Source organism: Columba livia, chromosome 9 (genome assembly GCF_036013475.1).
Source record: "Columba livia isolate bColLiv1 breed racing homer chromosome 9, bColLiv1.pat.W.v2, whole genome shotgun sequence".
Lineage (NCBI taxonomy): Eukaryota > Metazoa > Chordata > Aves > Columbiformes > Columbidae > Columba > Columba livia.
Genome location: NC_088610.1, coordinates 3,526,963 through 3,547,989, shown reverse-complemented (window position 1 = coordinate 3,547,989; position 21,027 = coordinate 3,526,963). Strand labels below are relative to the sequence as shown.

The window sequence follows — 21,027 nt, the reverse complement described above, 5'->3', positions numbered from 1 at the left end:
GAATGAATAAAGGCACAAAGAAGGGAGAAAGGACAAAGAGATGGGAAGAAGAAAATGTCTGAGAGACTTGCTAACAGTAAAATGAAGGAAATGAATGCACAAACTTATTAGGAGTCACATGTAGGACACATTCACTTATAAGAGTGATACACTTCGGAGATAAGTTAGGATTAGGGGCTGCTTTCCCTATATCAAAACTTTTGCAGACATGTGAACATATGGTTGCAAAAGCCACTGTGAAATTCTAATTAGTGTTCATGTGCTGTTAATCCTCTTTATGGGGCACTCTTCTTCTGTGCTGCTTTTCTACAACTTAGTCCTTGTCTCATCATCAAAAGACAGAAATTGAAGTTTAAAAGGTCCACAAACCCCATTTTTCCAGGTGGTTCTGGTACACTAATCTGAAGTTCTACTGAGAAATTTCCCATGAAGAATGGAAACCTTTTGGTACACGTTTTAATTTGTTCCCCAATGCAGGAGATTGGCTTGTTTCAGGGAGGTGGCAAAGGGGAGTAAAGAGGAAATGAGGAGCAGCAGAGGTTACCTAACACCATATTTTTGAAGGTAGCTCAATACGGTCTTCAATTTTTATTCCATCAGCTGCAAGAGAAGGCAGTTGTGGGTAAATGTAGTTAGCAGTTTAGTCACAGGATTTGTGACACTCTGTCCCCACAAATCTAGAAGCTGCACAAGCAGAAATCAGGCATCTTATACTTAGGGATGTTACACAATTACATGCTAACAGAGATGCAAAATTAAAGCTGCCATCGTCTGCTTTCCCAGACATCTCTGGCTGCCATCTGTGTTCTCTACCTTTCCTTGAGGGAACATAAGACAACTTCCTAATTTCATACAATACAAATTCTAAAGCGTTGCCTCAAATTTACACCAGAGAGACCCTTTTTCTACTAGAGCTGCTGTTCAAATACTGTGATTTTCATTTTAACTAATGAAGTTTTAAATATCTGCCTCTCGAATGTTATTCACCATGATGTTCCCAAGTAAGAGCCTCCAGGTGAAATTTTCTATATAACTGAAAATGCTTAGAGGTTTAAACAGTTGTTTTTTCCTAGCTATGAAGTAGTCTGCATACTCCAAGTTCCACAAAGCCTGCCTCCTCAGTTTTGAAAGAGAAGGACTTTGAATAGACTTAGATATGCTCCCCTGTTTACATATTATTTTTTCTTAAGAGCACATCTTTCATGACTGTCAGTCCAATGTTTGTATTTGGAGATTTCCCTCTTGGTGTAGTTCAAATCAGATCCAGAGGATGTTATAAAGCTGGCACATAATCTGAATGTGTTCATCAAAGAAAGTTACATGATCTCCACTTGTAAATGTTAAACCTATAATGGCTTTATAACAGAGATAAGAAAATAACTTAATCATATTTTTTTTTATTTATAACCATTTTATTTGGGGGTTTATGAACTCTATAACTTCTTATTCACATTTCTCATCATGAAGTATCAATGATCTTGTTCCAGAGAAAGCAATAACATATTCATGCTAGTGAAAGCTGCCTAATGGTTTTATTTATGGGACTGCACAATTTGGCCTAGATCACATGGTAGTTGGGGTTTATGACTCATGCTCTTCCTACCATTTACAAGGGCGTGGTGTGATAGGACAAGTGGTAATGGCTTTAAAATGAAGAAGGGTAGATTTAGATTAGATATAAGGAAGAAATTATTCACTGTGAGGTTGGTGAGAACCTGGAACAGGCTGCCCAGAGAAGCTGTGAATGTCCCATCCCTGGAAGCGCTCAAGGCCAGGTTGGATGGGTCACTGAGCAACCTGCTGTAGTGGGACATGTCCCTGCCCATGGCCAGGGGTTGGATCTAGGAGATCTTTAAGGTCCTTTCCAACCTAAACCATTCTATAATAAAACAGTGGCAGTACTGGAAAATACCACAGAAATGCTACTATGATGAAGTCCATTGAGACACAATGAATCTAGTTTATTTTATTTGGTGTAGGGCTATGTGGAGCATCAGTCTTGAAAAGAAATCATGATTAGGGCAATTCCAATCGAAAGCAAATCTTAAACATTATATCGTAGTATAGTATCTACTACACAGTCTGTATTGAAAATTTTGTCTTTAGAGATAAGGAAAGCATTGAATCCATTTATCTAACTATTTCTGAGTGTCTGGGAAGAACTCGATTAATGGGAGAGAAAGGAAGAGATGGAAACAGCAATCATATTCATGTGAGTATGGTATTTACTCTTTCTCACAACCAGCTGGGCTGATGAATTTTACCAAAGCCACTGGGAATTTAAAACACAGTATTAAGAGCTCCATGGCAATAAAAGCATTTTTCTCTTCCTTTATAGAGTCACTTTAGGTTTGTCCCAGGGAGCAATTGTGGTTAAGATACTATGTAAGTTAATGTTTATCCAGGCCATGAGAAGAAGTGAGGTTGTAGAGGAGATAAGCCAGTATCAGAGGATGAGTAAAAGGGCAAGTATCATGTACCTTTCCTGACTGCTTATTCTTTTCCTTACCTTCTGTGGAAGTTACTTCCTCCTTCAAGGTCTAAATAGGGTTCAGCACCTTCTTCCATATCTGAATAACTCTCTTCAACCTCTACAAGAAAGATTAAAAAGTATAGTTTAATCTGATATAATATTGCAGCCGATTTAAAATATATATATATATAAATATATATATATATACACACACATACAAGTTTGAAAAGTGGGCCTTGAAAACTAAAACTGACACCATACAAAAGAGCATAAGGATCTCACAAAATACTTTCTTTAAAGTAAAGGACTAAACCTTTCTCATGTCTATTCAATGATATAATATGAACTGTGAATATTCACACCAGAACCCCAAGTCCCGGAGAAGGTGTGAAATCATCATTGTGAATTCTGTCCAGGAGGAAAGAAACTTCTTCTGTAAACAGCTACAGGTATTTCTCCAGCTGGGACCTGATCCAAAGCTTTTGACGTCAATCAATCTGTTCCATTTGTTTGGATTTGGATCAGCCCCTAACTAGTAAGCTGATTCACCTCAAAAAGTGCTGGACTGGTCTTCAAACATCATGTAAAATAACACATCAGACACAAGACATGTTAAGCAGAAAGAATAAAATAACTTTGAAAATTCTTTACTGCTTATCACGATACAGAATTTAACCATGTAAATGACTGCAACTATGTGTTCTATAATAGATATGTTATATTAAACACCTGTCACATTCAGCTTAGGGAGACTGAGCATCACACTGAGTGATAAGTATTCTTTAAAACAAGACATGATAAAACATATTTTTGGTGATTTAAAATTGTCTCCATATTAATGTCAAAATTTCATGTATTTCCCTGAACTGAATTTAATTTCAAATCTTTCTAAGTCATACCATTAGGCTGAAGATTATTGAGTGGTTTGGGGTTTTTTGTTGTTGTTCTTGGTTTTTGTCTTGTTGTTGTTTTTTGAGATGTACCATCTGAGATATTGTGGGATCTCTGAATGTCATTTTAGGACCATAGTATGGACTTGCTGAGAGGACATGGTCTTCATTATTAATTAGAGCTAAATTTAGAGAAAGGTCTGGCCATGTTTATCTTTATCTGTTGCTCAGGAGAGGACATTTTAACTTATTTTCAAGTTTCTCAGAGCAGTGGGACTGTTGTTCCAGACTTTGTGTGATAATGACATCTCATCGTATGCTATAAAGATAGTGGAGTTTGGGGCAGTGGTTCCTGAAATAGCACCAATCTTTCTTTACTGGAACATTTTCACGGTGGAGGACACCTATGTGCAGAAGTGCCAGCGTGGGCACAGGAGGTTGAAATTACACAGCCAGGGTCTGAAGGGCTCATTAGCTCTGGCTCAACTGACCCAGCTCATTGTTACTCCTCATACCAGAGCAGACTCCAATACAGGAGCCAGGGATTCGAGGCACTCAGCTCGTAAATGCATTGCAAGCATGCCCAAAATGCTAAGGCAGAACATCCTGGATTTAAATTTCTCAAATAGTATATATTATTTATGGCCAATACCTTAAGAGCTACTTTGTCAACCCCTTATATATTGCAGGAATTCACAAATAAGTAACAAGACATGCACACACAATTATTTCAACCTGATGGATGCTTCATGAGGTTGTTTTGAGCAGAGCACAAGACGACCAAAAAAGCAGCAGGAGCTTGTTGCTTCATTTCCTGAAACTGATATCGGTTGTAACAGTGCATGCCACAATAATTTATAGTTTAAGACACACAAGTGCTGTCACCAAGCTGGAATCTGGAAGGAATATCCTGAGCTTTATTTAGCCTGTGAAGGTGTAAGAAAGACTAGACACACAGGTCCTTCTCCAGTTTCTGTCAGTTAAAAAGTATGATAGCTGAATCCTACAGGTTTCTTCAAGGATCAGCAGAAGAAATAACATTTACCTACGAGCAAACTTGCAAAGCAGTTTCCTTTTGCTGTCGATCTGGGGCACTTCACAGTCACTAGATTATTAACTTGTGTGTGATCTGTGAGAACCGAGCACAACAGAATATAATGAGCTTTCCATAAACAGCTGCTTAAGAAAATTAATTTGGAGGATTTAAATCTGCAGCCTCTCTCAGACTTGTACTACTTAATCTTATGAGCACTTTCATTCATTACAGAGGGAATCGGAGTAAGGCTCAAATGGCACAGAATCAGGACCAATGACTTTGCATTATATTAAGGAACAAGTAAATGAGGAAGATTTAGCTACTACAGATTTTCAGAATCTGTTTACTACCTTCTCACAAGTATTAAATTCTAATAAATAAAAAAATGGTTTAAAATATGACCAATTTTTTTTTTTCTTAGTTTCCCTTCATAATGTCACAACAGCACAGGCCTGATACCCTGAAAATGCTCATGCCATGAGGCTGCAAGGAAGCTTAGTGGTTGAAACAGATAATCACGGATGTTTTCCAATCACCCAGTATTGCACAGGCTGACAGTACCCCTGTCTGAATTGTCACCTTTTGGTATGGTAGTTTTTAGGGCTTGTTTATTACAAATGGCACCACTCACCCTTTTCGGCTGATAGATTAGATAGCTGCTGTCTTTCCCATTTCTATAAAAGGATAAAGACCTTAAGAGAATATTTTAAAATAAAACATTAAGTGTGGCAGCACATTTGTACAGAGGGTCCATCAGTTCAATAAATAGGATGGTTACTGATTAGCTGGTATTAGGGAATACTCTGAAGAGCTGTCTCAAATGAAAACTAGCAAGGTAACTTGTTATGAGGTATCACGTATAAAGAGCACCAACTGGTAGCAGTAATGACATCAAAAGTAATACATGTATTTGTGAAATGATAGTGTGTCAGCTTTCCAGTTCTCTTATGTAGGGGTGCCACTTCCCCTTGCCCTGTTATTCTAAATGGGCCAATTAATAAACTTTGAATAATGAACACAAAGGTGCTCCTGTCAGCTTGTCTTTGCTTTTGCTGTTTCTAATAACTGAAAGCCTCAAAGTATACAACTGAATGTAAAGATTTAATCCAGGGAGTCCTCCAAACCATTTTAGTAGGTGATAGACTATTAGTTGACTTGGGAAAATGTTCTGGGGGGTAACTGTCTGAATTTCAAAAATCTAAGAGAAAACTCATTATACTAAATCATATATAGGTGGACCCAGTCAATGGTGACATGGCATCAGATGTACACCATGCAGTGAGAAGCCTTCAAATTTATACAGGCTTCAACCTCTGAACAGAAAACTTATACAGTAATTGGAGCTACTACAGATATTTTTACAGTTAAGTTTTTTTACAGGTTTTACAGATATTTCTTCATACTTTCCCTTGTCAACCCAGAACAGGTTCATTTCCTTTGTTCCAATAGCCAGGACTGCTCCTCAGGTTAAGAATTTTGAGTCTCCAGCCTCACAGCCCTCTCTAGTGCCTACTTAACAGTGAGTCATCTGAAACTAATAGCCTGGTATGAAGAAACCGGCACTAAGCCAAATTGTTTGAGGGTTTGAGAAGATTCAACCAGTACTTAACAGTAAAATCTGCTCTGCTTTTTAATAGGACTGGGCTGGAAACTATCTGTTAAGATACCATTCTTACACAAACATACACTGTCACTACACCATTGTCCCCCTGAGGATCACGCCACGGCCCAAAATTGATATTAACCTGGCAGTTGTCGTTGCAATGAGAAAATGAACATAGGTATAAATATAATGCATCGTGGCCTTTAGAAATTATGCGAGACATCTGGATGCGTTTGCCTGACTAATGCCGCAAACACTTCCCGCCCCTCTGCAGCAAGCGGTGCCTGGTGCTCCTCGTCAGCTCTCCTGCTAATTAGGAGTGCCCTTCTGTCCAAATGAGAGAGAGGGAAAACAACAAAATGTTTCAAAAAGACAAAAACCCCATATTTCATCCACTTGGATTAGAAAACATATTTTGATTTGGTATGTTGTTTAGTGCCAGTATGCTTAACAGAGGCATTCTACCCAACACAGCCACTAATAAAGCAATTGTAAAACTGAATTAAGTTTTTAGCATGTAAGCCTCGTGGCCTTTTCTCGAAGAGTATGATATCTGACTCTCTGAAGACAACAGGATTATTTCTTGAATGAGGCACCAGCAGCAGAGGCTCAGGTTTGGCCATGCTGCAGAAACGAGCACAGAAGTCTGGCATAGCCTGGCCCTTGGAGGAGCAAGATTTAGAGGCCAGAGATTTTATAGGGTCTTGTCACATAATGATGTTCTCAAGAAGCTCTTACCATCCTATAATTTTTTTAAATCTACCTGTAGCTTCATTGAAGCGAGTAGGTATGTTTACTTGTGGTGCAGTGACAGCTTAATTTGTGGTACCAGTTGCTAGATTGGTGTCTTTGTTGTATACCACAACTCTGCTTCCAAACTCTTACTCACTGAAAGCAGCTGTTGATACTATAGCCCAGCTAATGTCTTCTCTGCTTTTTGTTCATTCTTCCTGAACCTTGGATTTCTCTACCTTGTGCTTACTCCCTTTCACTTGGCAGAAAAATGTATATAGGAGACAACACATCCAAAATTTACAATGCCATAGAAAAAGCAGAACATTATGTAATTCCACAGGCACAAGGATTATTAATTTCATTCACTCCTAGCAGGTTTTATACCTGTACTGAGGTGCTCAATTGTTTGCAGGGGTGGAAACCACACTGTGCTGCTGGCAGCCCTCACACCTGTCTGCTCTGAAGCCACCTCGGGTACAACTGCCTGAGCTTTGGCAGCTCCTTCTGATTGCAGCACAGACACATGCAGAACCATCCCTCATCCCCAGAGCTACCCCTGGGGTGAAAGACTCACAGCATTGCTTCTTATTTGATGCTGAGCCAACTATTTCCATAATTCTTAAAGGCTTTGCAATGCAACTGTGGAAAAACGCGCAATAGACAGGGTTATTGTTGCTGTTGCATTTGCTCTAAGGCCATTCTCCCTCCCTGTTACCTTGTGCCCATGGCAACACACTGTAAAACTCTATCCCATGAAAAACAGCTGATTGCTGGTACTGCCCGATAGCTACCAGAAAGCATGAAAGCTGATAAAAAATGGTTCACATTTACTCTCTCCTCCCTTTAAGCCAGCTGTTTAAAAGAAAAAGCGGGGCAAATTGAAAATGAACATCAGCAGTTGCAACCTGGGTGAAGTCAAAGTCACACTGAGGAGGAAAAGGTCTCTAATTTGATTTCAATTCATGCTGCACAGGGGAAGCACAGGGTGCAGCGGCATTCTCATAACTTTTCATTAATCTCAGCGGGCAACCCGTTCAGCTAATGAGACACATGCCAGCAGAATGCCAGGCTGGTGATAACCTGCAGAAGGTACAGAGGAAGAAATTGCTTTACGGTGAACTTAGTGTCTTTGGTGGGGTTGGTACAGCCCTGTTGAGAGCAGGAGGGAGGCAGGTTGTGCATGAAGAGGCCATGTTCTGCTGCTCCACACAACACGGAGGAATGAGCTGTAGGCAAACAAGCTCTTCTCAGAGCAGGTCAGAGGGAACCAGCTGCAGTAGAAGAGAATTAAGAGCAATAACACACTGCTCAGGTGAAATTAGTGTGTGCATCCTCACAGGGAGCAGGATCTCTATGAACAGCTTCAGCCAGGCAGAACAAATATTTGTTTGTCTGGAGGAAGGGGCTACTGGGGACTAGAAGTAAAATTGTGTTTCAGCCTGTGAATGTCTTCATGAGTTTGGTTTGGTGTAATTCATCTGTGTTAGATGGCTAAAGTGATGTGGGGTTTGTTTTTATTTTCCTCTAGAGAAACACACAACATGTTAACCTGATCCATTTACAAATAAAGCAGCTAAATAGGAATATAGTGAAAGCCTGGGACAATCTAAGCTAGCATGTGGTATGGCTAGCATTGACAGCACTCATTAGGAAGGTAAATGGTGCCTAAAACTGTTTTCAAGCAACTTATCAGAGAAAATTTTTCTTTCTGAGCTATATTAAAACATAACTTTGCAAAAGAATCTCTTAAATGGTGATGCCACAGCAAAGTGAAAACTATTCACAGCTCACTCACAAAAATAAAGTGAATATTTTATGGGTACTTTATATTATGAATGATTACCAAAAGAAAAAGTCTTAGATGGTGAATTAAATTGTTGTGTTTACGTGTTTGATAAACTGTCTGTAAAAGCAAAGCTATGTAACAAACATGCAGTGAGCTAATATTGCATTTCAAGCTCTATTGCTTGTATTAAAGAGAATAGTAATCTACGTATATTTATTGTGACTAAAAGAACTATATTCAGGTTGTTGCATTTTCCATCTCAACCAAACTAACTTTCTAAAGTTATTGAAGATGAACATTAAATATACAGAAATTAACAATAAATAAGCTCCTCTAAAACCTTCTTCACTCCTATGTCAAATCTAGCATGTTTAAGATAAAATGAGTCGAGAGAATTAAATGTTATTGACAATTATGGACATATAATACCCAAAATGGGAAGAACCTGATCTTAGTAACAGCAAGTAATTCCAAGCAACTTCCACCAAGCACAAGATTAAAAAAGGCTCATGAACTTCACCAAGAGCACCCATATGTATAAAGGTAGAACATGAGAGCAACTTTACTGCAAACTGAGCTCAAAAAGATACCCTGTTTTTCAAGTTAATGAGAAAATAAGTTTGGTTGCCTTAAAGACATATCTTAAGGAATTATTTCATTAACTATAAATGAGCTGCTGTACCACTATCAGAGAGTACAGAGAGTCCAGTGCATAACTTCAGGGCTTATGCAAAGAAAAAAGTAGCTTAAATAATGAAACAAATTTTGTTTACACTGAAGTTTAAACACAGGTGCTTTTGTGTTTTTTTTGTTTGTATGGGATTTTTCCTTCCCTCTTACTTTTCTTCTCTATGAGTAATTCAAATAATTGTATTTCATAGTTGCTATAAGACTTGCTCCTACAAACATTAAAATCCATGTAGAAAAAGAGTTGGTTTCTTTCTATTCAGTGAAGCAGGTCACATTTTCCCTGAACAAAATTAGAGTCTTTCCTGACTAGAGCATATAGATATGGACACAGGTCAAAGAAAAGCAATTAGTGTTTAACAAAGTAGATCCATCCTGAAGACACGTGTCCCTTTTGGGACACGTTCAGGCCCCATTGACAACACTGAGGTTGGCAAAACTAGAACGTACTGGAGAAGAATTGACTAAGTAGTAAGAGCAGATGAAAGAACAGAGGTTTGAGGAGTTGATAAAAGACTATAAGATAGAGGTTTCAACTGAAATTTTGAGCTTTGTTTCGGTAGAAGCAAGCTTCTATCATCTGTCAGCAAAGATTGTCCATCCAAACACAGATGGACAAAGAAAAGTTTACGCGGTGTATTGGATTCCTTTCTGTTCAGGAAGGATGTTCCCACAATACTTTCAATTTTCAATATGGATGTTATCATACTTTGAGTTTGGTGCAAAGAACAGTGATTTTTGCAGCCTGTTCTGGGCACTGCAATTCCCATCATGAAATTATTAGCAAGACGGAATGAACAGTGATTATGATAGAACAATGAGGTTATGAATATGTCTTGTTCTTACCAGTTAAAAATTATACTCCTGTGATCTGTTTTGCTCTATTTTGGAAGTACTTTTTAACTTGGGAAATTTTCAATAATGGTGTTAAGAAGGAAATTCCTAGAAATGCAGGGAGAGTGTCACAATCAGAAAGTTCACAAATTCCAAAATGCTGTGTTCTTCTGACAGTTCATTCAATCATTTTTAGTAAAATACATCTGTAGCCATTGTGTAATCCCTCCCACACATGTAAATTATAATGTGGAATGTCATGATTTATTTCATAGCATAAAAGCTGTTAAATGAGTACTGACAGCACCATTAGCGTTCTGATCTTGAACTGAAGTGCAAGTCAGCTCTGCTTAAGACACCATTCTCATGAGCCACAAATAAATGTGCAGTTAAGAAGGGTGCCACAGGTTAATCAGAGCTGAATTAGTAAAGAAAAATTAGTAAAGAAGTGAGCAATTCAGGAAATGACATGCTGAATCCCTTACTCTAACATCAGATTTCTGTAACCTGGTGCTAAAGACTCCAGAATAAAGCAGAATACTAGAACAAGGGCAGAAAACTTGGTTCATTGTGAAGGAAATAAGAGGTATTGATATTATTTCAATGGCTGACTCTTGTGCTTTAGTTGCTTCCACCTACACCTGACAACTTGTTCCCACTCTTGGGAAGCAGAACTCAAGCGGGCCCCACTGTGACCTCTGCTTTTGGGAAGAGTCCTGGTGAAAAGTGAAGCAGAGATCACTGAATTCACTTAGCTAATAGTGCTCCTTCATTTATCCCACCAAGAATCAACCAATACAGTTGTTCTGCCCTAAACTCCAGATTCCTTGGCATCAGCCTCTAGAAAATAAAATTAGTCCTCCTGCTTGCACTGCAATAAGATATTTAATTTATAGTCTTAACTACTTCTGAGCTAACATAAATTAATACCTTCAACAGTCACAAGTTATCTTTTCCTGAAAACTGTATTTAGTTTCATTTGTTCCCTGTGGAATGCTCCTTGTTTTGTTCTTCCTCCACACACCTGAACCAATTATTTTTTTATCTATTAGATACTGCATACTGTCTTTTTTTGAGGGGAAAAACTGGACATCTGTCCCTAGAACCTTATAAATTCTGTTGTATCATAAGTATTTATCACAACAATTTTAATACTGACAGCTGTGATCCTTTAACTTTCAGAGCCTGTTTTATAAAGGGCTGAGCACTCTGTACCTCTTACTAGTTTCCAAAAGATTAGAGATTGCTCATCTTTGGCACTCCACTACTGGGGCTCAGTGTGCTTCAAGGAGGAACTGTTCCTTCCTAATAAAGAACAATTGTTTTCTCTCCCAATATAGCTGTCATACAAAGTTTAGACATTATTTTTAGCTTTGCGTGCTTTTTCATCTGAGCTATTAAAGTCCAATCTATTATTTCAAGCTAAAAACATAAACCACTCAGCTTCCTAAACTGGTTGGTTAGCTTGCTCTTGAGTCATCCATAATAATTTACAGCTTCCATGAGAACTTCCAAACTCAACAAGTATAGTTTGTATATAGTTGTTTGTTAACTTTTCTCCCTTAGGTCAACTCAGAACATTCCAAAAGGAAAATATAAATAATTTTCTTTATTTCTAAATGAAGTTAAATAAAAGGTACCTTTCTTTTTCCCCTGTTGCTTACAGAAGTCTCCTTCAGTAATTCCAAACTAAGCTGAAATAACTGTTAAATAAAAAACAAATAATGCTTTATTGCTGTGCTGAGGTAATTTCTCACTCCAAATGGAATGTTTCTTTTCTCATTTAGAACTCCAAATGGGACCTTGGTTAATGGAACAAGATGGCCAGTCTTCACCAGCACTGAACAAAAATATTTGACATTAAATACTGACACTCCAGAGATACTAACAAAATTACGTGCCCAACAGTGTCGATTCTGGAATATTTTTTACCCCAAAGTTCTGGAAATGACAGGTAAATATGCTTTTGGAGATGCTTTTATATAACTTTTGTACAAGGATTATTTGCTTGATGTTAACACAATACTTCAGTTTAAATCTGAATTTCCATGAGATGCTCAGGTGTTCAATAAAACTGTCCATGTTATGATGAGAGTATAATGTGCCTAACATCATGTGTCTAAGATATGTTTATGGGATGTTATATTTGGATAATATTATCTGTTATTTATGGGATTATATTATTATACAGTTAATCCACAGAGGATATTAAGCACGTCATTGTTGCCAAAAGGGGATTCTGTTCCACATCTCATAAGAGATTGTGTTCTATTTCTAGAATGTCAATCATTGATAACAACCAGGACACTTCAGGATTTGCCTATGCAAAGTAGAACTGATTTGTACCTGACCGTGTACACAATGAGTTCATGACATTTCACTACCCAGAAAAATAGAAGAGGAAGTTTGAACCTTTAAGCTTAGTTGAACACAAAGGACTCAGGTTTCCTTTAGAAACTCCATGCCAATGTCCTTCTAAAACCCAAACAGACCAAGCTTCCGGACTTTGAAAGGAATTGGTTTTATGAAGTGGTTTTGCAGCTCTGAAGCTTCATTTTGCAGTTTGACTGAGGGGACATGGCAGGGGGAAGTCTCAATTTCAAACAATAAAATATCATTTCTAAATCTTGATTAGTAATTTACATGCTTTCTGTAAGATTCCGTTTGAATGTTAGTCTTTAAAAATATGTAAAATTTCACAGTTCACAGATGATTCTTTCAGAAATAATTTATTCCTATAACTGTATTATGGCTCAACTTTTATCCCCTCTCAATAGATATTTTTCAATTAAATCAAGAGAAACAAAATCAGTAGGTAAAATGAATAATTTATAAAAGTGATGCTTTGCCATGTGTCTACATCTGTCAGTTCTTGAAATACTGTAGCAGAAATACTATGTTTTTTTCATTTGTTCCCTATACAATCTTACACAATTCTGACAAAGAAACCTTAAAATTCTGCTTACAAACATGATCTAATACTTTATATTGTAATAATTCTCTTCACTGGAATATTATTTTGGATTTCCTATCTCCTTTTATTCACAAAGGACAGCGCATGCCATAAATACACGTATTTTCTCATTTTCCGAGTGTCTATCTTTTCTATTACTTCTTCCATTGAAACATTCTTAGAAAAAGAAGGTTGCTTTAATAGGTTACGATATAAGATAACAGAGAACAAGAAGGGAATTTTATGTTATTATTGCAAGTTATAGTTCAGATAGACAAAGTGGAATTATATCAGGTAGAACTTTAAGAGTACAATCAAACTGGCCTATTTTGCAGAAATTGCCTGGAGATTTCTCATTGTGCCAAGAGGTCAGAATTTGACATGAATGTGCTCGGTAATGAACCACTTGCTTAGTTACTGATCCACTCCTGGCACAAGACTTGTTATCCCTCCTGGGGTCCTCTCAGCGTACAATGGCCAACTCCAAATGTGTTCCCACGACAGGCTGGGTAAGACAGGTTCCTTCAGGCAGTTAAATATATGAGAGAAGAAAATATTTGGTCCCTGCCATGTTTACGATTCAAAATTTTCCATTTTCCTCAAGCAACAAAATCTGATACATTCCAAAAAAAACTGTCATGGTTACAGATTGAGGAAACTGATAAGAAAGAAATAAGCCTCATACACTAACATAACAGTAACAGCCATATACAAAATATTTGCCTATATATCACAAGTGTTTTGTACAATTTTGGAAGATTTCTCAATGTTTTTCTCTTCAATTTCAAAACATAAAAATATAATTGAAAACATGAGTCAAAGCTCATTATTTTGCATCTAGCTTAATTATAATATAATCATTAACCAGGTAAGCTGGACCTGGAAGTACCTTACACAGGCTCTCAGTTCCAACTAGACACAAGCAGAACTGTTTTCTGATTACTTGCTTCTAAAAGAAACACACTGAGGGAACAGTAAACAGTAAGTGACTCTTAAGTAGCTTTTAGAGCAATCATATGTTAATTATAAAAGCATCTATGTTAAGTTTTACTTCCTTAACACAATCATTAATGCATCTAGAGCCCTAACTATTTATATATGCCTGTTGCTTTTTGATTATAGAAAGCTGCAGGGAGCTGAGTGCTCCATTTGTGTTCCATTACTATTTTTGTGTGCCTAATACATATTTTATTATTTTATATTACTGCATCATACATCACCTATAGAGACCAAAGTAGGTAACATAAATACATTATATTTTAAAACAACCCTAAAAAGATTTTCAATGTGGAGACAGAAAAGTTGAACCTCTTGAGCAGTGAATAATCAAAATGATCGTATTTAGTATGATCTTCCAAATAATATCTGGATTCCATGGAGCTTAATACTCATGGTAGTAATATTTAAAAAAATGTGACTAATTATAAAATTCACCATCAGAATTAGTTTTTAATTTCCATAGAGTTAGATTCTGTATTCATTATGCACACAGAAAAGTGAACTAGTCAAAAATAACCCCACCAATACTACTGCACCTACTGACAAAAGCAGACTGTGCTCAGTGCACCTATGGGGAATAAAATATCTACCTTAACAACCTGATTTCTTTCAGACTTCAGTACCTTGCATCCCAGGTCACAGGAGAGATAAAAGCCCTTACAATATTTCATCTCCCAGAGAGCTCTATTGACTTTTGGAAGAAGAAAATAAAAACCAAAAGTTAAAAAGAAACCAGTCTTGAAGTCCTTAAAAATATATATACAAAAAAAAAAAAAAAAAAAAAATATATATATATATACACACACACACACACACACACACACTGTTGTGGTTAAGAGCACACTGATATTTAGAGTGTTTGATTAAGAACATTGAATAAAGATACTTAAGTATAGATACTATTTGTTTTTTCCTCTCTGAACATTTGTGTAGAAACTATCCCCATGAAAATCCACAGCATAGATAAATTTGTAGCATTTATCATACTAATGAATCAAAAACTTTGCAGGCACCCACATTTATGAGGACAGAAAAAATAATTCCAGCTTGTCATCCCTTATTAATGATATTATATTGTAACAACTATATGGCCTTTGTCCCAATCTTAATGTTAATACCACAAAAATACATTTAAAATTAGCACTTTATTGGCACATCTAGCACTTCAACAAATGATGGTATGGACATAAATTTAACTCCGCTACAATGCTATTAAAGGGCTGGATGCCTGTGTGGAAAGAAAAGAAAAGCCAGCTGTCTGTGCTGACACTGCCAGAGAATATTCAAAAAACATAAAAATAAGCCAACACACACCATACCTTTCATTTTTTTTGCCTGTTATACTGGGACCTGAGCACTGAGGTGTTATTCATTGCCTATTGAAACCTCCCCTTTTCTCCCTGTAAACTTCCCTGGGCTCTGTGTTAGGCTGATTAGTACTACTATAAAGTTTGGGATAGCCTAAATGACTGCCTACAGCAAAATAAGCTCCCTGTGTTGTTAGCTGACTTCCCCAGTATCACATTGTAATATGCACTGCTCTGAGCTGTAACTATTGGTCAAGTAGAATTCTCGCTCCTGTCAGCTCATCTAAGTCACGGGTGGTTGCTTCAAGGAGATTGATGATGTTGGTGATAATGGGATGCATTGACTTGTGACTTCAATTTGGATCTTATCACTGAAAAAAAAAAAGCAAACAAATGGCAATCCAAGTTCTTATTTCAGTGTTTTCCCCCCTACTTTTGTCTTTTAGATTCATAATGGTGGCTACTCTGAATTTCTCATCTTTCTCTAGCTGATTCACTACTTTGCCATGATCTTTAAGTAGTGCTGAAATGCTTCATTAATCTATACTCTAGAACAGTGACTTTTAATGGAACATGTGTGTGTAAAGGTATTCCAGTTTCTGGTTTATGATCAGACTTCAAGCACATCTAAACCTGAGTAAAAAAGAAGGAACAAGGTATTTTAATTCATAAGTGGAGACTTTGTCTGGATTAATAAAACTGATACCCATAGTCAAGAATAAGACAAGAAATGCTGTTGAGGCACTTTTCTCCAAATGATGCTATTACTGTTTAATACACCAATCCATTTGAAATATGTGGAAAATCTGGTCTTTACCCAAGACTGCAGCTACATCTTTAAATTAAGAAACATGCAAAGGCAAGTTCTTACAGTCAGGACAGTAAAATGTTGTTCATGTCTTCTCATAGTTCTGCAAGTCACATCTGCATAGCTTAGGAATCAAAACATGGTTTTATTGTTACCAGCATTACCAATCTGCTTTGAGTTAATGACAATTTCGGCCTGCAAAAAAAAAAGTTACAATTTATCTTTGATCTATGATGTAACAAAGTTTATTTACATCTGTCAAGGCTTAAAGCAAGACAACAAACCATGACAGATGCTCTCTGTTACCCCTCACCCTCCCTCCACCCTCTCCTTTAGATCAGAAGAATGATAAGGAAGATAAAGAGAAAGGAAAAGAGACATGGACAAAACCAGGATAACATCTTTGAACTAGGGGAAGAGGAACATAGCTAATTTTTTAAACGTATTTGTTCTTCACAATTTACCTCTTGACTACAAGCAGGAATATAGAACCTCCCCATGAAAAAGTATCTTAGTTTTATTTCTGGTCTGCCTGAAACCAAGTAGTAATGTAACTCTCATTTCAAAGTCTCATTAAACTACCATCTGGATTTCTAGACCAAAACGGTTTGGAAACATTGAGCTAAACTGCAGATAAGCAACCAAATTACTGGATGCTTCTCCAAACTTAATCTCTGATTCTGTTAACCATCTTTCCAGAATATTTTCTCTACTGATGTGTAAAACACAAAAGTATTTCATTTTCACATAACCAGCTAAACTTGCAGTGCTGGCAGATCATAAAAAAAGGAGGAAATGGTGTATTTACAGAGGGAAAAGGTCTGTGCTCCACTGCAGCAGAACATAAAGTCAAAAGAGCATAAAGAAACCATGGAACTGTTCTCTCATGAACACATTTACCAATCTTTTTTTTGGAAGCAAGATATGTCAATACGGGACACCAAGATAATTAAGTTCAGAATGAATAAAGGCATTCACAGGTTATATAATGGTTTCTAAACTTTAAGAAAAAGTCTACAACTGATCCAAAATAAGACACAGCATGTGATAAAGCCTACATATGTAATATTTCCTTTGGTTGTTGTATGGCTTGTTCCTGCAAGGTCACTGCATTTCTCCCTGGCATTAGTCACCTTTTGGGACTGGAAGAAGTGATCCCTGTCTGTAAAATACTCTGGGAACCTTGTAAAATGATCTATTTTTATTACTCTTCTCATCCTCACCCTCTGCTCTGATGCCTATAACAAATTTGACAATAAATATTGTCTTGGGACACAGAATTAGCTGGCAAATGCTTTATAGACTCCAAAGAAAAGAGAAGATGGTTTCATGTTGACACAGCGCACATTTTACAATATCCTTCTCCAAACTTCTGCCCCTTACGCATTAAGCTTGTGGATTTATTCCATAGTAGGGCAAAATCCTGGCTGTCCACTGAAATCCATTGAAACCAAGGGCAAGGCTATTGTTGTCTTGAACAATGCTTCAATTACACAGCATCTTCACAAGCCACTATCTCAGTTTGCATATCATAGTGTGCAGGGTGTGTGGGTTTCACTGTGGAGTGTGCTGAACCAAAGGAATATTTGGAGGATTGAAAAAAGTGGCTTTAAAATGACAAATTAGATGGACAGAAGCATTAGCCAAAGGCAACAACCCCATACATAAGTATATTTATTACCCTGCAGTGTTCCAGGACAATAACTTTGCAGTCTTTCCTTCCCAATGTAAAGATAAAGTGTTAAACACTAAATTTTCATTTTTTTTTTCCAAGGTTTAAGAAAATATACAGAAGACCATCCTATGGTGTATTTGGAGCAAGTAACGTTGATAATCAAAATAATTTTTCAATTAGCATATAAAGAGATTCAAATTTAGATTAAATGTAACCCATTTCATGTTTTACAGGAAATATTGATGAGGCAGAACAAGAGTGGAAAGCAGGATTCCATCGCTGGAACAATTACATGTCAGACTGGAAAAATCAATTTAATGATTACACTAGCAAGAAGGAGAGATGTGCAGGCACTAATTAATGTGTTTACCCTTTCCAGTATGTCTGTATTACAGTTCATCAGATAAATATACAGGTAGCTTTCTAAGACATCTAGCATTAAATATATCATGCAGATTTAAAGGATGTTATGGATATAATTTTGACTCCCAAGATCTTTCATTTCTATTTTTCTTTTTATCTCAATAAACAATAAGACATTCATATTCTTTGAAGCTGCACTGTGTTAAATAGGACTATAGAGATTAAAGTCTGAAAATTCATGATGTACATATTATTATAAACACTAGCTGCTTAAATTCACACCTCAAAGAAACAATGTAATCTGTTATAGAGAAATGGATTTTTTTTAATAGAAATAGCTGTGTTTTACAGTATTGCCATGCAAAACACAATCAGTTTTAATCTTTAGCTGAAATGCACCACACCTAAACCCTACTTCAGATATAATTAAATTGACATAAACATAAATAGATAATAACTTCGTTGGACACACACCCCAAATTATACTTTCTTGTTAGACCAAACATTTTTAAGACTGCCATTTTAGCCCAAATCATTGCTTCTTTATGGCCAAATGTGTAAGACAAAGCCATAGGAGGCGAATATTCAAGCTAAATCATTGGCACTCTGTGTGCAAGTGCAATGGTGAAACAAGCCAGAAAAACTGGTGCTTCTACTGTCCTCATTTTCAAGGAGCAAAGACCTACAGATTGACAAAGCAATGAACTCAGTTTTCCCCACTGGTTTCAACTAGTAAATGATTCCACTATGGAGGTGAGCTCCAACTATGATATGTTCTTCTCAACCAAGTTGCTTCCAAGTCAAGGGGCAACCTCAAGTTCACTGGAAAATGATGGACGAGTTTTTGTACCTGAAGAGGAGTATTGATCTGTGTGTCAACAGGTTCATCAGAAATCAGCCATGAAAGTCCTGCTCAGCCAGCTCAGCAGGAGAGTTGGACCTGGCTGCAAAACCCTTGGTCCTCTTGGGGATGATTGGGAAGGACATCACTTCAGACGGAAGTTGTGACCTTGTTGGGAAGGACCCAAATTTTTAACGTGGTCAAGTAAGCTCTGGCTACCATGCAAGTAGGCATCTCCTGGAGCCCTTTCTGCCTACTTGAGCTGAATCTGTTAGAAACTTCTGAACATAACAAACCAAAACAAATAAACAAATAAAACAACTACAGCAAAAATAATAACAAACAACAGCACAAAAAACACACACACACCCCCACACAAAAAAAACACACCACGAACACACACAAAATCCAAACCCACAACTCTTGGATAATTCTTCTTTCTACTTCTCTGTTTCTGGATAGGGTTGGAAGTTGCATGCCTGAATAACACCTTAATAGGAGCTGCTTATCACTGGCCCAACCAGGAAGAATAAATGCCAAAAATTTGATAAACATAAGGAGCATGTAAAAGCAACAACCCATCTCATAAATAAATTATCCTGAAGCTTTCTGTAAATGTAATAACATTTCAATGCATCTATTTTCTGTTCTAGTCATTGTGAGCTCTTGCAAAATTCCTTCTCGAATTGAGTAGTCTGAAGAGATCCATATAATGAGAGTATTCTCTTTCTGGCAATCACTTTGTCCACACAGGATCAGTGCACTGAACAGATTTTATTTTTTTGCAGAAAGGCCAAATTCTGCAAGAAATGATGGCTTATCATCTTTTCAATTATTTCTGAGAGAATACAATCATTTCCTGACTAAATTATGGTAAACCACCTTTCAGCACAGTATTTCCAAAGACTACAATCAAACCCACACAATCAAAAAACCCAATCATTTATGAGCAAGCTGATTAAAACTTGAAATTATCTGGGATTAAAAAGCCCTCTTTATGCAGCACTTCATGTTTATACCACAGGTAATTAGCTCATTACAAATATTAGCACAGTTACTGCTATTAATAGATTAATGGAGAGCTGCGTCTGCCTACAGTGTATTGGGTATTTATCAGATATTCCTCATGCTAGTGATGAGCTACTGAAATAAAAAGAAAAGCCAGAAGGATGAGCTTTCTGTCCATCATTAAGCCAGTTCTGGCACTCCCTGATTTATTTATGGGTTGTGCTTCATAGATGTGATGGGTGTTGATCTGCCACAGCGAACCTTGTCACACCAGCAACACCCAAGCACATTTAAAAACAGCATTTGTCTCTTTTGATAACTACTTCTTGGCCATTTAACTGTCTGTCTAATCAGCCTAATCAATGGCGGGGGGGGGGGGGGAAATCTGAGCTAATTAAAATACAAAGATAACCTTTGGGAAGGGCAGCTCGCAAAGCAGTTTATAAAATATTTTGCTGGGAAGGTGTCCTCTGTGTTGTGTGCTAGGCTGGAGAAGGTCTATATGAAGACTGATATCCTTTCCACAGTATGTATATGATGCCTGTGATGTTCTTTAGGAGGAATAAGGGTGGAAGGAAGGGGAAAAAGCAGAATAAAACAAAGGTTAAACCACTTTTTGAACTGTGGTTTTACTGATTTTCTTGGTGTGAATAAATTGCTAGCTTCGTATTTTTTCATATGCTGGGAAATAATGTCTCCATTTATCATTAATATGAAATCAATATATCATTTAGTCATATATTCATATACCACACTTATGCAAAAGTAGGAAAGCCTTAAGTACTTGGATGTAAGTAGCTAAGTTAATGAAGAGTGAAAAAAGATCAGTCCACATTGTGGGTAGCTTCAAACTAAAGGTCAAACAAATTTATGCTGGAAATTGTTTGAGGATACTGTGTCATTGCTTAAAAAGATATTAGAGAGAGATCTCACCCAGACCTCACTGAAGATACAACGTAGTTGAAGTTCTCTCTTGGCTCAAAAGAGGCAAGAAACTAAGGTTTTTGTGTGAAACCAGAGAAAATGTGT

The 21,027-nt window shown here is 37.0% G+C and overlaps 1 protein-coding gene across 3 annotated transcripts in view; it reads left to right on the top strand.

Moving 5' to 3' along the window:
* The window catches only part of BCHE (butyrylcholinesterase), a 79,810-nt gene extending 59,440 nt beyond the window's left edge, over positions 1–20,370 (top strand). For all 3 annotated transcript variants that reach the window (XM_005512957.3, XM_005512956.3, XM_005512955.4), the window contains exons 3-4: positions 11,832–11,998; positions 18,020–20,370. In XM_005512957.3, coding sequence (XP_005513014.1) covers positions 11,832–11,998; positions 18,020–18,147 — 295 coding nt within the window. In that variant the 3' untranslated portion in view covers positions 18,148–20,370. The remainder of the gene's footprint in view (positions 1–11,831; positions 11,999–18,019) is intronic.
* Positions 20,371–21,027: the final 657 nt, after the last annotated feature.